Source organism: Acanthochromis polyacanthus, chromosome 5 (assembly GCF_021347895.1).
Source record: "Acanthochromis polyacanthus isolate Apoly-LR-REF ecotype Palm Island chromosome 5, KAUST_Apoly_ChrSc, whole genome shotgun sequence".
NCBI lineage: Eukaryota > Metazoa > Chordata > Actinopteri > Pomacentridae > Acanthochromis > Acanthochromis polyacanthus.
The window spans coordinates 10398889-10421678 of NC_067117.1; the positions used below are offsets into that span (position 1 = coordinate 10398889).

Here is a 22790-nt window from a genome sequence, read left to right on the forward strand (position 1 = left end):
TTAGTTTGTTTTAACGGACGAAGAACCCGGTTTAATTCAATTCTGTTATTTATTAACTTACAAATAAAACATTTTCTGTGCAGTATATTCAGGTTGCAGATAGAAGATCTCAGGCAGGGGTATTTTCAGAGCTGCTGAGGGCGGCTGGAGGAGCTGGCTGGTTTGAGCCGCTCTGTGTGGAGGTCAGGTTCAGGTACCCCATCTCTGCTGATCGGAAAGGCCCAGAGGTCCAACAGTGAGAGGAACGAGTCACATCTGTTTTGTTAGTGGGACAGCTATACGCACTGTCCAATGAGCTCTGAGTTTCAGACGGCTCCAGTGACGTTGCACTGCGGACACAGTTCGCAGACATTTAATGGTGTTTTATTCTACCAAACTAATACTCAAGTTCTGAAGCACGATCAGACTTACCTTGAAGTTTGCACAGGCAGAGATTTAAAAACCTGGAGGTGATTTGATATTTTCTTTAGTTCCTAAGCAAACAAAACAAAAACTTATGTTAGATCATTTAAAAAATATATACTGGGCTTTCTCTATTAGACTGTTGTGTGATTAGCAAAGGTGACAGTGTGGTGCAGGATATAACATCAAGGCAAATATTGAATGCATTAACATTAAATTTGGAAGGGAAACAATCCAAAAAGGTTGTATCATAGCAACTCAGGTGATCCCCTTGTCCAACACTTTAATGGCAAAAAGTCTCATCTTTTAATTTGAAATTATATTCCATCTCTGATCGACCATTTCTGATTTGCCCAAAATTTGTACAGCATGAAATACAGATATTCATAAAACGACATGTGGCTCAGAATATATCACTAGTTGGCTTCTGCATTATCTTTTTGTTTTGTTTTTTGGGTATACTCAAAGATGGGACGTTTCATGATGGCTTTTTTTTTCATATTTCAACTCACCTGTAATTGGAGATGATTCGACCTACTTGTCCAGTATTGCAGATTCTGAATCAATGACAAGCCTCAAATTTCAATGTGAACATAAATGTGTTGAAAGTGAGTAGATGGGCAATTTATTAAATAAATGATCTCTGAAAGCACCAGATATACACTGCTGTTCAAAAGTTTGGGGTGAGTTTTCATGTTTTTCATGAAAACTCGCACTTTTATTCATGTGCTAACATAACTGCACAATGGTTTTCTAATCATCAGTTAGACTTTCAACACCATTAGCTAACACAATGTAGCATTAGAACACAGGAGTGATGGTTGCTGGAAATGTTCCTCTGTACCCCTATGGAGATATTGCATTAAAATGAGCCATTTCCAGCTAGAATAGTCATTTACCACATTAACAGTGTTTAGACTGTATTTCTGATTCATTTAATGTTATCTTCATTGAAAATGCCTTTCTTTCAAAAAAAAGGACATTTCTAAGTGACCCCAAACTTTTGAAGAGTAGTGTATCAATCCAACTTAAACAAATACCATTTTTAATATCTGTACTTAGATTTTTTTTTTTAAGTTTCAAACAAATCAGGTTGAGTGGACAACAACCCCTGATGATTAGAGATGGAATAACCCAACAGCAATTTGACCAGGTAAAATGCCAACATAAAGCTGTGCCCATAGACTGCATAATAGAGATGGACGTAGCACCTGGCTCCGAAAACTTGAAATGTCACAGTGTCTGCCAGGGTCTGGTTTCAAACAGCTCTGGCTCCATAGACCACAATTCTACACAGGAAAAACTAAAATTATTAATCTTTATTATACAGTCTATGGTTGTGCCATCAGTCCAGATTCACTACACTGTGTGGTTCACTGCGTCTGAGTTCGATACATGTTGGTAACAATGTACAATGTTTTGCTCAACTAATAGTAAACCATCTTATACTTGGTAAGCTAACCCTCTATTTGTCATTTCATTTTATTTTCTAGTGCATATGAGGCAATACAGACTCACAGGTGCTGGCAACAACGTCAGCTTTATGATGGCCAAACTGAAATGTGATAAAAGACGAGCAGAGCAGCAGTAATTCTACATCCCTGCATTCGTATGAAGATAAAGCAGACTGTGACCGGTACCTCAGCAAACTGAAGCGAGTGAATGTTCTGCAGGCTGCGTTCCAGTACAGCTAGCTGGTTGGACATGTGGAATATTTTGTTTTCCAGTTTCTTGTTTTCTGCCTCTAAAAAGTCCACCCTTTGAGATCAAAACAAACATCTCAGTTTTGTCAATGAAGACATGCTATTGAACAGTTTTTTGGTCTACTTTTGCCATTTCCTTCAAACATAACACGTGAAGAAGATGTTTTCATCGTTTACTGCATATTGGTCATTTCAATTTGCCTGGGGACCAGACAGCCTTTATATTGTGTATTACAAATACACATAAAGTCAGTCTGGAACTGCTCCATTGAACCAAATCTAGCCCAGAGGCGGGACTACCGATCACAGCTTGAATTGGAGAGAGCCAATCAGCGTAACACATGTGTGACGCAATCACTAAGCGACCTAACAATTGCCTTTCCGCCATGATGTTTTGTAGTTTTAACAGCTTCCTTCGCCGTACAGGGGTCCTGAGGAAAATCTAAGCTCTCCCTTTCAACAGTGGAGGGCAGCATTACGCATTCTATCGTACAGCCTGCCGGAATTAAAAATACATCCTTTTTAAAAAGAAAAGCTTTAAGAGCTGCTTCTTGTTGAGGTTTTAAGGACAAATTCAGCCCGTGCCAAACAGAGGAAAGTGCACGAGAGAAACCTCGCTCTGTTGCGGTCGCCAACTCGGCCCTGAAGATGACGCATCGTTAACTCCCGCCTCTGGTGCTCTGATTGGTTCGGTCTGATCTGCTCGGAGCTTGAAAACCTGTCAAAATGTGTCAATGGAGGAGGGCTAGACCGTATTCCCATATATCCCTTATAACGGGAATACAGTCTAGCTAAGCTAGGCTACATTTCAATACCTGCATTTGGACAAAGAAGCTGTTAGATTACTGTCCTTCTTGTGGTGCTCCTCCTCATTTAGCTGCTGTAGAAGCCTCCTCCTCTCAGAAAGTAGTTTCTCATTTTCAACAGTTATGCTCATGACGAGCTCTTTCTCCTGGAAGTAACACAGCAGCAATATATATATATTTTTTTTTTACTATCGCTGCTTTTTTACACTAGTCTTTAGAACACATTTCCTGTGAATCAGTGATGCAGGAACTTCTTCCCGTGAAAATGATTTAATCATTAGCACATTTAAATTTGAAAAAAAGAAGCAGTAAACCTCACACAGGCAGAAATAAAATGCACGTGGCATGTTATAACGTCACGATTAAGATGAGATACATTTTGAAAACAGCGGAAATAGCTGCAGATTCACCTTCGTTACTGAATGGGAACACAGAGACAGTTCTCTCTCCAGACTTTTTATCCTCTCATTGCGCCACGTGGTTTCATCGTCAAATTTCTGCTTGGTTCGACACAGCTTTGCTTTATGTTTTTCTTTCATTTCGTGGTATTTACTGTAGGTACAGGGAAACAAATGATTCATAAAGTCAGGTTTGGATAGAAAAAGCTGGTTTCATTGTGGCAAAAGAAAGCTGCACCTTATACTCTTCAGTGTATTTTATTGTACTTGAAAGGACAATGTCAGGTATTTTCACTGTCTCTAGTTTGTGTAGTTTGAATATAACGTGTATTAGATAAAAGGATGCACCTGTTACCTTCGTTCTTTGTCGAGGTGTTTCAGAGTTTCACAGATCTCCTTCTTTAGAGTCTCACACTCCTCTTGGGTGGACAACAGACTCTTCATTACTTCTTCATAATCAGGACACTCCTACGGTCCAATATAACACCAGCAGTAACAGACATTGTTTTAGCGTTCACGGTTTGTTCACTGCCTGGCCGACCCGTTTCCTGAAAATTGTGTCCCCATACAACTAAATTGAATTATGTATTAAATTAATGGATTTTTTTCTGGTGACCCAGAAAAATGAGAAGAAGCTCCAAACATGTTGTGAAAGGGCTAATTTTTAACCTAAACTATGATATTTCCTGAAAACTAACAGTAGTTGTGTTGTCTAAAATCAACCAAGCTTCTAAAATGTAGTTAACATTGCAAAATTGTTCATTTTAACCTAAAGCTTGAGATTGTTCGAAAACTTTCCAAAGTGCAAGTGAAAATGAAACTAATTTGTCTGTTCTGACACATTTAGATATTTTTTCTTTGAACTGAAAGCATGGATGGAAATAGATTTTCCCCTTCATGACTGGCAAATAAGTAAAAAAAAAAATGAGAGTAAATTTTAATCCATTGACCGTACATGACCTTATTTAGTGTGTCTTCTTTGCACACCTGTGTCTGTAGCTCTTTATCCTCTGTCGAAAAGGAATCTTCTGGCTGACAGTGAGCCTTTTCATAAGGTTGTGAAACTGCCTTTTTATGCTTAAATAGCCTTCAAACACAGACATGGACACACCCATAAATTCTCACTTTAAGTATCTTGTTGCAAACTTGAGAGGTGGCATACACATGCATTATGCAGCTGGAAGGTACGGGGATCGAGTGTCTTACTTTTGATCCTGGAGGTTGTTTTCTTTGGTGCAGTTTTTAGCTACAGCATCGTCCCGCTGCCGTCGAAGAGAACCTATCTATTGGGGGGAAAAAAATAAATTGACATCAAGTAATAAGATACAAAAGTCTTTACGGTATATTTCTATAAAAATAAAACAGAAATGTAATTATTGGAAACCTCTCCAGATTCTTTTGATTCACTCACTTCTGACTCCTTCTCCAAAAGGGATCTGACATGAGCACCGAGTTTGTTTTGTAAATCTCTGCAGGTGTGGTCGCTCTGAATCAGCTCAGTCGCCCTGGACTGGAGACACGACAAGATTCAGATGCAGCTTCATTTCAGGAGGTACATTTAACAACACAAAGTGAAGATTTTCTAAAACCCTGGGTCAGCATTGTTTGATTGGTGATGGATGTTTAGGCTTGATGACAAATGAAACCTTTTAACATCATGCTCAGGAATCTGTACAGTGGGACATACTTTAGCTAACTCATTAGCTCGGTCCGCCTCAACCTGCACAGTGAGGAGCCGCCGCTGCTTCTCCTGCAGGACCGACTCCAGTCGCTTCACCTCCTCCTGCAGAGATTCGACCTGAGATAACCGTACGCAGATCAGTGTAGTTAGCAAAAGTATGTGTTGGCACAGGGTCCACGTTCACAATCCACTTTGAAGTCAGACTGGGAATCTTACATTTGGAAGTACTCAATCTCTTTCACTTTGACTGCACTCAGCTCAAGTGATTCAGTGTTCCTCAAGATTTTTACACACATTTATACACAGTAGAGAACCTCAATTAAAGAAATGGATTTTGACAAATGTCTACACACAATATATTCAGTTCCACAACAGCCTCCAAACACAATTAGGTCTTTACAAATCAATTTGACACTGTTCTACTAAAATCGTCTTTTAGTAGAGTACTTCTAGTAAAGTACTTCATTGACCGCCAAAGCCTCCTATGGTATGCAGTACTTCATCCATCCATCATCTATACACGGCTTAATCCTCACTAGGGTCATTGGGGGCTGGAGTTTATCCCAGCTGACTTAGGGCGAAGGCAGGGGACACCCTGGACAGGTCGCCAGTCTATCACAGGGCTACAAAGAGACAAACAATCACATTAACATTCACACCTAGAGCAATCAATTAACCTCAGCATATTTTTGGACTGTGGGAGGAAGCCGGAGAATCTGGTGAGAACCCACGTGTGCACAGGTAGAACATGCAAATTCTACGCAGAACCAGTGACCTTCTAGCTGCAAGGTGAAAGCGCTAACCACCAAGCCACTGTGCAGTCCGGTATACAGTACTGGATATCAAATTTTCTTCTACTTACACTGAATAACAGCTACTGATTTCTTGAACTCCATACATGCATGGACTTGGACTAAAAAAACTTGTCCCATTTATTTGTTTGGGAAAGATCTGGAAAAAAGCAGCCAAACCCAAAGAACAGGTTTGACAGGTCTGAGCTGTGTCAGAGGCTAATGGGGTTCTTAATAAACAAACAAACAAACAGGTGAACAAACACTTCATGAGAACCCATACCAAGTTTCCTCATACAATGTGCTTCTGTTAGCCTAGCCACGCTAGACCCATGTTTCTGAAGGCACAAGGGTCTAGGCACGCTCGACAGGGAGGGAGGCGGGCTAAAAGGTTGTCTAACAAATCACTCTGCAGCAATTGGGTAGGTATACAACCAATCAGCGCAATGAATAGGCTCCTAGAGCGCCGGAAATCAGAGGATGCGGTAGTTCGATGAAGCCTTATTTATACAGTCAATGGGTGAAGGTCAAGTATATTACAGACATGTTAACAGAAAGATTATTCAGAGTCGGTGCTAATGGAGCTCAACGACTGTTGTCGTTTTTGTTGTTGACCCTGGCAGAGAATTAAATTCGTTGCCGTGTGTTGTCTAGCGCGGCTAGGCTAGTTGTTTCCGGTTGTTTCTGTCAGAATCATCACGCCTCTGTCGTCACTTCGTTACGCCCGCCTTCTGACTCTACACTTCATGGTGATTGGTCCGGCCAGTTTTAGGAGAATCCAGCCTCGAGCCTTATGGAGGGTAACTAGACCCACCCTTGCACAGAATTAAATTCGTTGCCGTGGGTTGTCTAGCGCGGCTAAGCTATGCTTCTGTTGGTATTAACTTACAATTTCCTCTTTTTCCAAAAGGTGTCTGGTCTCTGCAGCGAGCTTCTCTTGCAGATTTCTGCAGGTCTGATTGCTCTGTTCCAGCTCTGCTGCTTTCTTCCGCAGAGATACAACCTGAGAAAAACATATAAAAACAGGTACGTTAAAAAACATCATATATCTGTGTCTTTGACCAAGGTCTGCATTAATGAGGCTGATAAATGTCACTTAAAGTTGTTCTGACAAAAAGCTGTTGCCCCCGTAGTTCTGCATACATTTGAGGCCTCTCTATGATAAACATGCATTTGCAACCCTACTGGTCACATTATTTATTCAGTAACTACAACCTGCCTTAACAAAAGGCTTTTTGTCTGAGCAATGATCACCTTCTATCATGTGTTTACACAACCATTTGACATTTATTACCTTTGCTAGTTAACACGAGCAAATACTTTACTTTGAAAGCATAAAAACAGGCTCTGAGTTATTTAATCTCTAAATTATCAGGAGCCTTCAGCTCAAATTTCTCTGATTTTCTTTAAACTTTATATATTTTTATCATAAACTATGGATATTTAAAACAGTATCCGTTAAATTTTAGATAGATATATCAAGTGTTTCAAGTATTAGGCAACTTTTTGTTTTTTAAGCTGTTCATCAACCTCTCAACATGTTTCATCATACACTGAAATGTAAGGCTATGTTTGGATGACAACATCTCAGGAACTATGAAAGATAAAAGCCTCTTCTTAGTTATTTTTAACTGTTTTGAATTTCCAGAAATCTCCCTTGATTAGGCTGTCTTGCGATATTTTAGTTTTTGTGGTCCTCGTTATTCAGTTATGAAAGTAAAACAATATGGGATGAAACTTTCAGGCATATCAGAGATGGTTGAGCAGAAATTGCTTGAAAAATTCGATGATTTGAGATGAAATGACTCCACTAAACTTCAACCATTACTTGACTTCAAACCACAGACTGCACTGCACTGGAGCTCCTGAAGACACGACTCCTCCATCACAGGTACAACGAGACTTACTTCAGTCAGCTCTGTGGCCTGAACCTCCTCCTGCACCGCTGACTCCAGCTGCTTCAGCTCCTCCTGCAGAGACACCACCTGAAACAAACACAAATACAGTAAAGTCTAACACATTATCATGTTCATTATTTATTATACCTGCAAGTTGTTTTTCATTTTTAACCAATTCAAAGTTGAGTGTGTGAGTTTGGAGAGAAATAGTTGATTTACTGTCCCCCTCGCTCTCACTGCCCTCTCTCCACTTTAATCACTTCCCCTTCATCCTGTGCACACTGCAACAGCATTATGTGTAGTGTATATTGTTCTGTCATTTCCTCTATAGAATGAACAGATATTTAATTTTGATTGTGAATTGATAAAATTGATAGTGAAAGTTCACTTCTCTCTGATGTCTACTCAAGTAACACAAAGCAGCTTGTCAGATTTCTCGCAACTCCCTCTAGTGGCAAAAAATGCTTTACACAACTTTTCTCACACATAACAATACACCCTGAGGACATTTTAACCTCTTAAGCCCTGGCCACATTTTCAGAAAAAAATTCTTCGGCCCACCTGTGGGCCGACCGGGCTTATTAACTGTTTGCAAAGATGTAAATCCATTACTTAACAACTGCTACTCAATATAAATCCTTTTAATGTTGTCAGATATTTTCTAATTCATCACTTTTGAAAAACATTTAAAAGCTGCCTCTCATGAATTTTTGCACCTTATTAGATTCAGACTTCCAGGATTTCATACGTAACAAACCTGACTAACCAATCAACTTGAAGGGTTTGACTAAAGGGTCTCCTGTTTAAACATGCATGGATGAATTACTCTAACATTACAACACGCCACTGTGCAGTGCAGACGAGTTTAATAGTGTCTAAACAGAGTCGTAGGTGAGCTGGTGTGCTCGAGGTACCATGAGTTGGGAGGTTGGGGCGGAGGGAGAGGCCGGGCTTCATAGAGCAACAGTGTAGAGTGACTTTTAAGTAATTTTAATAGCCTAGCCGTGCTAGACCTATGTTCTGAATTCTGAAGGCACAAGGGTCTAGGGCCGCTCGACAGGGAGGGAGGCGGGCTAAAAGGTTGTCTTTCAAATCACTCTGCAGCAATTGGGTAGGTATACAACCAATCAGCGCAACGAATAGGCTGACGGAGTTCCTACAGCGCCGGCGGATTGTGGCTAAGTCCCATTAGCTTCCCAACCAGCGGAGCCAACTGGTATATTAAGGATTTGCCATATCCTGTCGGCATAAGTCCAAATACGTCTTTCTTCTCAATGAAACACTTCAGTGGCGTCCTTTGTTTATCTTTCAAGTTGAATTTTAGCTTCAAATCTTTAAGGGCTGTGGCCAAAGCCGAGTCGAAAGATAACTGTTTATTGTGCGCCGGTTGTTTCTGTCAGAATCGTCGCGCCTCTGCCGTCACTTCGTTACGCCCGCCTTCTGACTCTACACTTCATGGTGATTGGTCCGGCCAGTTTTAGGAGCATCCAACCTCGAGCCTTATGGAGGGTAACTAGACCCACCCTGGCAGAGAATTAAATTCGTTGCCGTGGGTTGTCTAGCGCGGCTAGGCTATAATTTTAAGGCAATGAAGGGTAATTTAGTGGGAAAACAAACTTCTAAATATGCAACTTTGATACAGTGAGATCAGTTTTTAAAATACACCAAAAACCAAAAATGTAATTATGGATGTCAGACTGTAGTCCACATTTAAATACACATTTCAAACATTTTCTTTCTGACAGCGGTGCTCAAACTACATCATCACACCACGGTTAGCTATGTGTGGTTAACAGCAGTTTGGGTTGGTGCAGTTGTTACTGATTATGTCTACACTGTGCATTAACCCTCCTGTCGTCCTCATTTACGGGCACCAAAAAGTATTGTTTCCTTGTCTGAAAAAAATCCAGAAATTCTGCAAAAGAAATCCCCAAATTTCTGAAAATTTGCAAAACCATCACGAAGAAAATTCCAATAATTCCTTAAAAGTTTTATTTAACGAAATCCCCCAAATTTAGCAAGAAAATTCCAGTAAATATTTTCAAAAAATGAGTAGAAATCTTCAAAAAAAATCCTAAAGAAATCTAAAGTGATAACCCTAACCCTAACCCTAAGAACATTCACAAAAAAATCAAGAATAATCCAGCGAATTTTGCTGGATTTTTGACATTTCTTTTGTTTCCACCAAAAAATGTTCAGAGATTTCCCAAAAATGTTGAAAATGAGGACATCAGAAGTTTCATTGTGAAAATATATTTTTTAACTTTAAAACGGCTCAATTTTGACCCGCAGGACGACATGAGGGTTAAGACCCCAAAGAAATGCTGTAAAGTCTCAGCTGCTACAGCCAGTAAGCTTGATTATTCTTGCAAACATCCAGGACAAAAGATGTAAGTCTTTATGAAACTTAAAGCAACAATTAGATTGAAGTGTGACGAGTATTAATGCATGCTTCTTCTGTTATTTCAAGTCTTTGATCGTCCTAAGTACAGTGCTTTTTCAGCACGATGTTCGGTTTCTGTGAGGATCATATGTTGGGAAATCACCGTTCTCCTGCATGTATCTTACCGTCTGCTGCAGGGAGCCTTTCTCAGCATCCAGGGAGCGTACTCTGTTCCTCAAGGCCCTGATCTCAAGGTCCAGACGATCATTCAGCTCTTTGGCTTTCCTCAGTTCCACCATTTCTTTTGAAATAAAGTCAGACCACGCACTCATCACATTATAAATAACCCATGTTGAAGGATTTCTCTAAGATTGTGCATTCTTCTCAGTGAGTCAGTGATGGATTTTAACACGCTGAAGGTTCTTTTTTATTTGATTTGAAAGATGGGTTCACGGTTTTTGGTTACACTCGAAAATAACCGAGGCTAACGAGCATGCGTCCAGTGAAAATACACAGTCCTCGTTTTGGTTCTATGCAAAAATATATTCAAAAGCAAATGTGAGGCTAATGCAATGCTTCATCGGTATCAGTTTATCAGTTCAATTGAGTGTCTATGTTTATAATATAACACTTCCTGTTTGTGCTTTTGAACAGAGCTTCCTTGCTGAACTGCAGTAACTCGAGGAGGAAACTTTAGTGTAACACAGTAACAACCTGACTCTCTCCTTGCAGGTGCAGAAATAATGAACCATTCATACACTGCCTGGTCAAAAAAACGTTAACACCTGGATTTAACTGAGCAAATAGGTCAGAGCCTTCCATTGGATAATTACTGCAGTGATGAATACGTTTCAGCTGCAACAACTTATTTAACAGTAGCTGAAGCAGTGAGGAGCTTCTCATTTCTTAAACAACCATGTTGGAAGACATATCGTGTGGTCATGAAAAGGATGTTTATCTGTCTCAGAAGGATCAAATGTTTGGCAAAGAGAACAACTAAGGAGATTTCTGAAACTACTAAAATCGAGTTAAGAACCAACACATTATTAAAACCTGGAAGGATAGTGGTGAACCATCGCCTTCATGGAACAAATGTGTTCTGATGAGTCCAGATTTAACATGTTCCAAAGTGATGGAGGCATCAGGGTAAGAAGAGAGGCAGATGAAGTGATGCACTCCTCATGTCTAGTGTCTACAAGCCTGTGGGGGTTAGAGTTATGATCTGGGGTTGGTCAGGTTCAGCAACGTTATGTTCCCAAAGAATGAGGTCAGCTGATACCTGAATATACTGAATGAACAGGTCTTTACATCAATGGAGTTTTTCTTCCCTGATGGCATGGACATGTTCCAAAATGACGATGCCAGGATTCATGGGGCTCACCGTGAGAATGAGTGGATCAGGGAGCATGAGATGGATTGACCTCCACAGAGTCCAGACCTCAGCCCTATTGAGAATCTTTGGGATGCTCTGGAGGAGATTTTGTCCAACTCTCCCATCAGCAATATAAGATCTAAATTAATGCATCTCTGGACAAAAATAAATGCTGTGACATTGCAGAAGCTAATAAAAATTCTGCCACAGCGAATGAGTGCCGTTCTCAAAGCCAAAGGCAGTCCAGCAAAATATTAGAGTGTGTGACTTTTTTTTTTTTTGGCCGGGCAGTGTATGTAACGAAGCATGTGTACAAAAAAATGGATCTGAGCTATGTGGAGACTGAAACACATCTCCTTTTACACTCCATACACATCCACTGACTTTGGGCAATTCAGCTCACAGAATGCAGCTGAGTACAAAAATCATTTCTCACCATATTTCTTCAGTTTTTCTACTTCTTTTCGGAGCTGCTCCACCTCCTGCTGTGCCGACTCCAGCTCAGGCTCTGAAAAACACAGATGCTAGAATAATTGCAGTTCCAAAGCTTCACTTCCACAGTTTCTTCTTATTAGAGGAGCAAAAATTCAGGTTTAGCTCAGAGGCTGTCTGGGTGTTGTATGATGGTAAAATAACTTCAGAACATCAGTAAGATACATTATTTATTAAGGACTGTGCTGGAAGTCTGAGGTGTTTTCTTTTCCGGCAGTCGTGGCTGACTGGTTAAGGGATAAGAAGAAATCCAAAAAAACTCTGGGATCTTTGTAGTAGTTTTTGATGTGTAATCACCGTGAGAAAACACTTTAGGAATGACAGTGTCCTAAATAGCAGCTGATGAATATCTCTCACCGTATGTTCTTTGGGTCAAATGAGCAGATTCCAGCTCGTCAGTCAAACGCCGGATCTCGTTGTGGGCCATGGCCAGCCGGCGGGAACCCTCCTCCAGGTCCCTCTCCAGACGGGAACACTGCCTCTCCAGATTGCCTGCCTGGCCGGCCAAATGTCTGGCTTCGGCCTGCACACACACATACACAAAAACTTCACAAACGGCCAACACAGATGTGAAGGAGCAGGAATGTGAGCAAGAATGTTCAGTAATATATGCAGAACCAGACGGGACACTGTGAGGAGTGCTTTGGGTCAAGATCCATTAACTGGAATCTCTTCAGCCATTGAAAGTTCTCTAGCTTGTGCTGGTAAAAGACCTAAATACACAAACTAAAGTGGTCAGTTGTGAGTGCAGTTTTAGTGTTTGTTCGTGCTTCACAGGATGTACTGGCAGTATATACATACAGGAACAAAAGAGTGTTTGCACTGTGCAGCCTTGTGGAGCCCTAAGAGTCTCTTCCATGCGCTCTGCCCATGACGTGGCGCCCCCTTGTGGGAAGGCTGTGGAAGAACAACATGACAACATGTGGGTCAAAATTGATTTGTTTTGAAGTTTGAAAATGTAGGGAAAAAAAATATTTTCATAGTGAGACTTCAGATGTCCACATTTTCAACATTTTTGGGAAATCTTTGAATATTTTTTGGTAGGAAAAAAAAAGAAATGATAAAAACGTTTCTTAAGAACATTCACCAAAAAATCAACCAAAATCCAGCGAATTTCGCTGGATTTTGGTTGATTTTTTGGTGAATGTTCTTAAGAAAAATATTAGAAGTTTTACTGATATGTATTTAATCATTTTAGATATTTTTAGGATTTTTTGGAAGATTTTTGCTCATTTTTTGAAAATATTTACAAGAATCTTCTTGCCAAATTTGGGGGATTTTTTTTAAATAAAATTTTTAAGGGAAACTTATTGGAATTTTCTTCCTGAAGGTTTTGCAAATTTTCAGAAATTTACGGATTTTTTTTGCTGAATTTTTAGATTTTTTTTCAGACAACAAAACAGTATTTTTTTTGGTGTCCGTAAATGAGGACAACAGGAGGGTTTAAACGAGTAATGGTGTGGATATATTAAAAAAAAACACATTTCACAGGAATTAAATCACATTTAAAACAAAGAAATAAGAGGGAAAAGGGCAGAGTGGCTTTATTTTTTCATATATTGGAAATTACATGCTTTTATTTATCCCTTAAGAAGCTAAAAGACTGTAAGGAAAAGTCTGAAACATGTCGCTTGCTATTATGCATTCTGTTAATCATCAAAAAACAGTAAGGACTAAAACAGTGGTGTTCTTCTGACCTGGCGTACGCTGGTGTTCAGCATTTGTGCTTCTGTTCCTAGCTGGCCGGTCGTGTTTCCGTCACCCGTCAGCTTCTCAGGACCCTCACTGGTCTCCAGAAGGGAAGCCCTCTCCACTAGCAGGTAGGCCACCTGCTCACTGGGGCTGCTGTGAATCAACTCTGTGAGTCCCTGCTGGTACAGCATTTTAGCCACCTCACTTATCTGGGCATCTGTCACAACAAAGAAGGAAGAGGAAGGGAAAGAATCTGTAATTATAAATACTGATTTGGTGATCTTGTCCAAAGAAGGCAATCAATCAAAATGTATTTGTAGAGCACTTTACAGCAACATAAAAGAAGACCAAAGTGCTTTCCTACAGCATAACAAAACAAAACAATTCAATTTGGATTACTATAAAACCATAGACCCCATAAAAAACATAAAACCATGAAAACCATAGGCTGTCGGTACAAGTATTTTGACTCGCGTATCTTAGAAGACTGACCAGTCAGACAGAACACACCACATTATTTTCTAATAAAGTTCAAATTCGTGAGTGACAAACTGTTCTTAGGATTATATAAGAGCCTTTATTTTTGCAAAATCCTTGTAAAATATATTAATTAATAGCGAGATGCTACACAAGAATGTTGGAAATCTGCATTAAATAAGTTTTTTTGACTACAGTCTTAACTATTGGACTCTTGGGTTTTGAATCCATTTTTTTAATTACAGTTTTTCAAAGGTAAAAATATTTTCATTACTTCGCTTGAAGTCTTCAGTACATTTTAGTATTTCGCTGAATACTTATGCAGGGTTAAATGTGGGTTGTTGGCTGTGAAAGAAAGAAAGAAAGAAAGAAAGAGAGAATCTATCTATCTGCAATAAAGAAGTTTTTTGTCTTGCATTATTCCGATTTGTTGGCGTCGTGCAGGTAAGAATCACTAACCTTGAAGTGATATCAGGCGCCGCAGCTGCTCCTTGAGCCGATCGTTCTCGTCTTGTATCTCCTGAGCCAAAACATCTTTGTGCTCCGTAAAGATTCGGATCTGCTCCAGCGACTTGCGAACCTTACCGACAGATGGACAGTAAACGTCTTGGTTGTTAACAGAGAGAGATCTCGTCTTATTCTTGCTCGTCTTGACAGCTCAGCAGTGATAACGTACCTCTGCCATTTCGGCTAAGTGTTGCGATCGGTGGGCTTCCAGCTCCTTTGTCACATTGCTCAGGAGGCTTCTTGTGTACTGGAAGGAACGCCATAGCAAACACAGCTGAGCCTCCTTGGGGGCGTCAGGAGAAAGACCCTCCTCACTGAACCATGTGGCGATCTGCTTCAGCTCCTGTTAGGGACAGTTGAGGTGACGTGGTCGCTGACTAAAGTCTTATTTCATTCTGCCTGCATTGCATATACAGCAGCTGTAACTTCATTAACCCTCCTGTTGTCCTGCGAGTCAAAATTGATCTGTTTTAAAGTTTGAAAATGTGGAGAAAAAAATATATTTTCACAGTGAAACTTCTGATGTCCACATTTTCAACATTTTTGGGAAATCTTTGAACATTTTTTGCGTGGAAAAAAAGAAATGTTAAAATTGCTTCTTAAGAACATTCACAAAAAATCAACCAAAATCCAGTGAAGTTCGCTGGATTTTGGTTGATTTTTATGTGAATGTTCTTAAAGACAATATTCGAAATTTTACTGATATATATATATATATATATATATATACATACATATATATATGTGATCACTTTAGATATTTTTAGGATTTTTTGGAAGATTTTTACTCATTTTTAAAAAATATTTACAAGAATTTTCTTGCCAAATTTGGGGATTTTTTTTTTTCAAATAAAACTTTTCAGGGAAACTTTGAAGGAATTATTGGAATTTTCTTCCTGAAAGTTTTGCAAATTTTCCCAAATTTGGGGATTTCTTTTGCAGAATTTCTGGATTTTTTTCAGACAAGGAAACAGTATTTTTTGGCGCCTGTAAATGTGGACAACAGGAGGAATTAGAAAGGATCTGAAGGTTCCACACAGATTCCAGGTTTGTAAAGTGGAATTATTTGTATAAAAGGATCTTTGGATGAAACCTGAGTGCCATGAAAGATGTCAGGGCGCTTATACTAAGATAAACCTTTCACTACACATAAAATGACATTTCAGTCTTTTAATTATGTTAGGACAGGAGTTATGGAGGTGAACTTTTCAGTCACTGACTCCCACAACGACAGACAGACAGACAGACAGACAGACAGACAGACAGACAGATAGACAGATACTTTATTTATCCTGAGGGAAATTCAAGTGTTCAGCAGCTTATATACAACAACATAAAATAACAAAAAAGGCAGTTTAGTAACATTAACATTAAAGTTTAGTATATACTCTGGAAATCTTGCTGTAGAATACTATACTATAAAAAACACTTCTAATTTTCTATAGAATACTAAATGTAATTAAAATTCTATAAGCAGTATTTACACATTTCAAGGCACGGTGATTTCAAGTGAATTTGAGTGATTTAAAGTGACATGACAGGTAGTAGGAAAACAGTTTTTTTGAACTACTTCAGGTGCATGAACATAATAACTAACACAAATGAAGTGCTGTGGTGCTACAGAGATGCTTACAAAACTCTTCATGTTTGGTACAGCCAGCAGCAAAAATGACACAATCATGACATTTCTACCAAAGGCATTACTCATACCATGATATATGTGTAAATAAATGCATTATGACATTTTTATGTGTATAATTCAGTCCAAGTGGGGATATTCTGCAATCTTAGGTCTCAAAAAAACTGACAGGTGACTGGGGCTGCAGAATGACAACACTGCTACACATGAATACAGTTTTTAAGCTCAAATGAGAGCCAGTGATGACTAGCTCTGTGTGTTTTAGGGACTGACTGTATTTTAACGTTCCATCTCAGAATAATCTAGGAATCCATGCAACCGCCTCCTACAACCAAACTACAGTGAGCACCCGACGCCTCTCTTGTCTGCGGCTCAGATTGTTTGCACATTTTTGGGGGAGCAGCTGTTTGTCTGTGGAGACAGCTGACATTGTCAAGATGTTTCTGCTCAGCTGCTTCTTCTTTTTGTATCTGGTGGCCAAAAACTAGAACTGCAACCATTTATTGATCAGTTATCAACCACTGAATCCATTCTCAACTAGTTCAACAACTGATTAATCAATAGGAGTAATTATTTAAGAAAAAAAGTCCAAATTCTCTCATTCCAGCTTCTTAATTTGAATATGTTTATGTTTCTTTACTTCTCTGTGGCAGTAAATCAAATGTTTTTATGTTGTGGACATCATCTTGCAGCCTTTTTTTTAAAAGCAGTCTCAGTAATATGTGACTTTATACCTAAACACTTTGACTGAAACCCACTGAACTTCACTACAAAGCTCCCACTGGATAGATTTTAGTGAGAAAATGTGTATTAAATGATGCACAACATTTCCATTGAATGGTACAGACACGGACCAACAGCACACAGAGCTAGTTCAACTGAAGTGTGAAGGTTTTTAGCTAAAGTTGATGTTTTCGCTCGTTAGCCTCGTAGCTGCTTGGAGAAAAGTTAGCAGATGTTTCGGTACCTCTGTTGGATCCATCAGTCCTCCGGCGACAAACCGCTTCCAGTCCTGACGTATGCTCACATTTTCGCTTTCTTTTTTAATTTCTGTTAAATGTCCAACTCAGACCAACACGAAAATAAACTAACACCAAGACCGGACGAAGCCTCGGGCTCCAAAACACCGAAAACACACCAGCCTGCTGTTGTTTCCTCCCCGTTGTTCAACGGTTCTAACGGAGAGGAGGGCATTCACTGTACTCCAGACAAACTGTGAGTTAAATTAAAACACACTCAAAATTACACTCCAGATCAGCCACAGAGATAAAAACATAACCAGAGTATACACTGGAGAGATGTACAGTACAATATGACTTTCTAAGAAGTTGTTTTTCTTGTAAAAACTCACTGCGCACTGTAGTTTCGGGCTGTCCGTGAGTTCCTGAAGGCCTCACAAGGGTCATTTAACAGCGTGAATAGTTTAAGTTCACCGCTAAACATCAGTAAAAATGACAATTAAATTTAGACTTCCAGATAAAACTATAACTCTTACAGAACGAAATGATGGGATATCGTTGCTGTGGAATATTAGTCCGACAAGGACAAACCTAAGGTCTGAATCTAAATCTGAACCTTATTTGACACTTCGAAATTTTTTTAAAAGATTGTTCTGTTTAATGGGCAGAAATAAAAGCTAATGCTGCTGCACTCCATGGAGAGGAAACTGATTGTAGATATGCATGAATACCTGTTGAGATTTTTGATATGCAGGAAATTGTTTTACACAATTTAACACAAACTGATTTAGCAATCAGTCAAAAAATATTCCAACAATTACTTCAACTGTCTTTTGGTTACTGAATATGAGTATATAGAACATAGAAAATGTTTATGACACTCTTATCCTGGTTTGATATTGTTCCTTTTCAAACCACTGACTGATGGTTAATTAATTAAATATTACTCGTTGTTGGTATAATGCTGCATCCACTAGCAATATATGAAGTAATAAAATATAAAGCATGCTTAACAATTTAAGAGGTGCAAGTATACACATATCTGTTAGGAACCATCAATACAAGGAATTAATAGCATTAGACTTTCTTTAGCTGAGAGGTTTTTACTTAATTTTGACAGTTTTTGCACATAAAAACACCACTGGTCATGATTTGTGATGCAAATTGTGTGTTTATTTATAATATTTATTGTAGGGCATTAATTTGCTAGTGAGAGAAAAAAATCCTCCTATGGTTATAGAACAAATCTCACTTTTTAACATAGCACCGTTTCATGAAGCAGAAGTTGTCCCTGGAGATTGAATTAAGGATTAAACACTCCATGTTGTGTCTTGGGTGGTCTGAGATTTCCTGCACATTTACAATCAAAAGCGGGCAGCAATCAGCCCAGATTTCCTGCCGTTCAATCACCTCACATGGGAACTCGGTTGGTGGTTTTCATGCCAAGCTGCACAGCTGCAATAACAGCATGAACACATGTTGGGCACATAAAAATATAAATGTGGTTTCAAGGATACAGAATCTAACCTCTGGCAGCCCACACATCGAGGACTGTTTTGTTGAATACGTTTGATTCTTTTTGTTCCTGCCCCTAATGGACACGCAGACTTTTATTGTATGTTGTGCCTGTACAAATCGGACGTCTGCAGTGCAGCTTTTGAGAACAGATTCTGTGTTTACGCGGGTTCGGAGGAATGTTTTTCTTTTTTGGTACTGAGTTGGTCCAGACCACAGATTTGAGGAGGAGGGCAGGGCAAGTTTGGAGGAAATGGGTGTTGAGAACTCCTCCTATATCTAACTCCACATTCCTCCTCGGTGCCCTTCTCTCCAAGTTGGTGAACTAAAGTGTCTGAAGGGGAAGAAAGAGCAGAGAAGGAAGAGAGCAGCAACAGAGAAGAAAAAAAAAAGAGGATCACTGAAGGGTTTAGACTCCGAGGCCTTGAATCTAACGGGTAAGAATTTCATCCAAAAAAAACTTGGTTATGTTTGCATAGAAATTATCTGGCTGGTTTTCCTGACATGTGCAGCTAGAGTGTGATGAAGTAACACCCAGATGTCATCAAATACTGGCAAAATGCTCTTTTATGGTATTTTTTTCTATTCTATGACAATGTTTTGTGCTTGTCCATCGTGATGTACTTACATTCACTGCGGTCATTACTGTAATTCTGTCTGTGGCAGGTACCTTAACGTGTTACACAAACCAGATGTAGTGTGTAATTAAACGCATGCCTCTTTGAATAGTATAATAGCAACAGTAATTTCCCAGAGCTGGGAGGCAAATACAAATATGTACAAGATTTACAATACAAACTTGTGCGAGTTTAACTGCTTAGTGAAAGATATGTAATGTCCAAAAGGTGAAAGTTAATTTAATGCTTTACATAAACAGTTTTGTTCAGTTAGACTCAACTGTTGCTTTGAAACACGCTTAATTTGTTCACTATTTTTATCATTTAGCCATCAAGAATGATTGAAAAAAACCTCAGCTGAACATAATTTAGGAGAATTCCTGAAATAATTTGCACTGTAAGCAAAAGTCAGCGTTTAGTCATTTTTGGCAGCTGTATCTGAAGGAAGTGAAACTAAAGAGTCTTCCTTGCTGTGACTCTCTCTTTGGATAAAATGATTCAAATATAATAGGATTACAACATCTGTGATCACCCTGACATCTTTTGTTACTGTAGTAACTGTTGCTGTTGTTCTATATCCAATTAGTCACTCAGTTTTCAGAGATTTTGCCTTTTATATTGGCTTTTTCTCTCTTTTTACTATTAATGATTAGGGAATGAATTAAAAACTATATGAAAAGACAACACATTTGTAGTTTTTCATACATCCTGAATGTTTTTGAATGACAAATTGCCACCCTGTGTACCCAGATTCACAAAAAAAAAAAAAAAAAAAAGCCCACAGCAGTATGTCGGATTGCTAGTTTCAGGCTACATGTTTGTTTGCAGAGGTTACAGGGTGCTGATGTTCTGATGTTTCCCTCAGAGACTGTACAGATTCAGAGGATACAGTGACAACCCCTCCTCCTTCTTTCTGTCCGGCATGCTTGAGGCCTGATAAATGGCCAGAGATTGTCAGTACAGATGCAGAGAAGCATGATGAAAGTGCTCCTAGTTTCCTTGAGAGGCAGACAGAGTCTCCACTGTTTCAGTCTGCAGGCCATTTAAAATCACATAAAATGAAGGGACAGTGTTTAACAGTTGTAAATAATCTTCCTCTGGCTTTGGCAGCATTTGTTGTTTGATTCTTTAATATAATCTTTCACTCACTCATTCATTAAAAATGCGTTTTTCATTTTTATCATTCTCAGAATCACTGCTGGGTTGTTTGTTCTCAGGACACTGCAGGGTCTTCCTCTCCTCACGAAGCAGCCATGGTCTTTCTGCTCGTATCTCTGACTGTGCTGCATTTGGTCACATTGGCCATGCTGCTCGTCGCCACACTGGAGAAGGTGAGAGACTGTACGTGTATAATCTGTTGGGTTAACTTCCTGCTTTCTTACAGTAGATGTCACTGTTATTATGTGTTTTCTATAAAGAAAGCCAGACATAGAAAGGCTACACATCAACATACTAACGGTCTTCAGGGTCATCAGTACAGTGCAGACATTTTTTGGAGTGTATCTGTCAACTTTCTTGTCTGTTAATTTTTCTTCTTTCTTCCTGCAGTCTTGGTGGATCTGGGCAGATTCAGAAATCACTGATCTCTGGTATAACTGCTTCCATGATAACGCCACAAAAACCTGGCTGTGTGCTGCTACTACTGAAAGCGGTGGGTTGTCACGTGGTTTGCATTTCTACACCGTTACATATTACATGTCTTACACTTATTCTCTAACCTGTTCTCCCAGACTGGCTGCAGTCTGTCCAGGCCCTCATGGTCCTCTCTGTGGTCTTCTCCTCCATCTCCTTCCTGGTTTTTCTGGGTCAGCTGTTCACCATGTCCAGAGGAGGCCTTTTCTACTTCACAGGCCTCTGTCAGGCCTTTGCAGGTTTGTTTAAAGCTTATTTCTTTATCAAATAAAACAGTGTAAAAACACAACAACTTGATAATATTTTTATTGCTGTCATTCTAATGAAGACTATTGGAGCTCTTTTGCTTTTAGTTTAATTCAAAATGCATCGGCTTTCCAGAAATATGGACAAATAAAGATATACAGTGTGAACAACCTGAACAGCTTGCTTTCAACTATTTTCTATTTTTTATGCATCATGCTCATTTCCTCCTTTTTGCATTCATTTTTGGGAAGTCATTTTGCCCAAAGAAATCAACAAATTTCAGTTCAATACATCTGGACTAGCTATGAATTGAACAAGAATTGCCCCTATTGGCACTACCTGTTATAGCTTATTCTTCTGTGCCATAGACCTCATTTTTAAGCCAAAAACTACTATAATAAAGCATGCCAATGAGCTACTGTTCTGCCACTGTAAATACTCACCAGAATGCCAAATATGTATTAAACCACAGCTGAAAATAGCCATCAACTAATGCAGTATAAACTCTTGTTTCAGCAATGTTTATTATAAACTACAGTGTCTAGCTATTTGAGAAAATTATTCCTTTAGCCTTTCAAAATGTGGCCCATTTTAAAATATTTTTGTCACACAGCTTCAGGAAATTGAAAAGTATTAAGAGACAGTCAAACACTTTTTGTCTTTTCAAGAAGTTTTTTGCAAATGCTAAGTGCTGTTGAATATTGTCAAGTTAGTGTTTATCAAACATGGAACTTCTCGATTTGTGACTTTTGCAGGCTTCACAGACTTCGCCGCCTGCCTCATCTTCACCTTCCACAGAAAGGAGATCTTAAGTGACACCAGGGATCTGAGCAAAGGGCACTTTGGTTACTGCTTCATCCTGGCGTGGCTGTGTGTCCCTCTGCTCCTCGTCAGTGGATTCCTATACGTCCACCTGCGCAAGAAGCAGTGAGCCGAGAGACAGAAATAAAGACCTCCTACTGAGAGTGTGACACTCCCCTCTCTCTTCAGCCACTAAACAATAAGCACACGTGAGGGAATAGGATGAATGTAATGTCTGTTTAATTAAAACAGTTCTATTTTCTTTCAATACCTGCCCAACCCAGTTTCACTGTAAGTGAGATATTAAGTCACCAAGGTATGAGAAACACATTGATGTGTCACACAAGAATAGATCAACATAGCTAAAAGTTATGAAATAAATCAGGCATGCTGTGAGATACAAAGTTCATACAAATGTCTTAATTAAAGGACTCTCTCACAGAGATAACGGGTAATAAATGCATATTTTGTTGTGTTTACTGAATATTAAGTGGAGCTCAAATAACTTGTTTTTGTATTTTGTATACAGTATACATGTTTTTACGTGATTAAAAAAAAAAGAAATGAACTCATTGTTGTCCCTTTGTACGCAGTATGATGACCTGTTTTCTCCAAATTGGGAAACACGTCATCTTTACTAAAGAAGCATTCCTGTGTTTAAACAGTAAAATCAGTGTAAACCCTGTTTTGTTTCCTATTAAGTGCTTCATGTGCAACACACAGCGGATGCAATCCTCTGACATAACACGGCGATTGTGAAAGCAGACTGCTTCTTTGTC

General features: G+C 39.2%; 2 protein-coding genes across 3 annotated transcripts; one reads left to right on the forward strand and one right to left on the reverse strand.

Moving 5' to 3' along the window:
* Nucleotides 1-30: 30 nt before the first annotated feature.
* si:dkey-264d12.5 (coiled-coil domain-containing protein 30) lies at nt 31-17572 on the reverse strand. 2 transcript variants are annotated; one of them, XM_022209814.2, is made up of 21 exons: nt 17209-17572; nt 14772-14945; nt 14555-14675; nt 13624-13835; nt 12728-12823; nt 12284-12449; nt 11871-11942; nt 10248-10363; nt 7689-7766; nt 6671-6784; nt 4997-5107; nt 4721-4819; nt 4516-4592; nt 4297-4396; nt 3665-3777; nt 3322-3463; nt 2921-3057; nt 2043-2160; nt 915-959; nt 412-473; nt 31-329 (listed from the first exon to the last, which is right to left on the reverse strand). In XM_022209814.2, the coding sequence occupies exons 1-21, from the start codon at nt 17221-17223 to the stop codon at nt 110-112; spliced, it is 2388 nt and encodes a 795-aa protein (XP_022065506.2). In that variant the 5' UTR covers nt 17224-17572; the 3' UTR covers nt 31-109. The 2 variants fall into 2 exon arrangements, with proteins under 2 accessions (XP_022065506.2, XP_022065507.2); XM_022209815.2 differs by lacking the exon at nt 915-959 and having other exon boundaries at nt 17209-17570.
* A 1448-nt stretch (nt 17573-19020) lies between these two features.
* On the forward strand, nt 19021-22559 carry LOC110961982 (epithelial membrane protein 3-like). Its single transcript, XM_022209812.2, has 5 exons — nt 19021-19152; nt 20523-20663; nt 20881-20983; nt 21063-21203; nt 21966-22559. Exons 2-5 carry the CDS (start codon nt 20586-20588, stop codon nt 22139-22141), a joined length of 498 nt encoding a protein of 165 aa, XP_022065504.1. The 5' UTR covers nt 19021-19152; nt 20523-20585; the 3' UTR covers nt 22142-22559.
* The last annotated feature ends 231 nt before the right edge of the window (nt 22560-22790 follow it).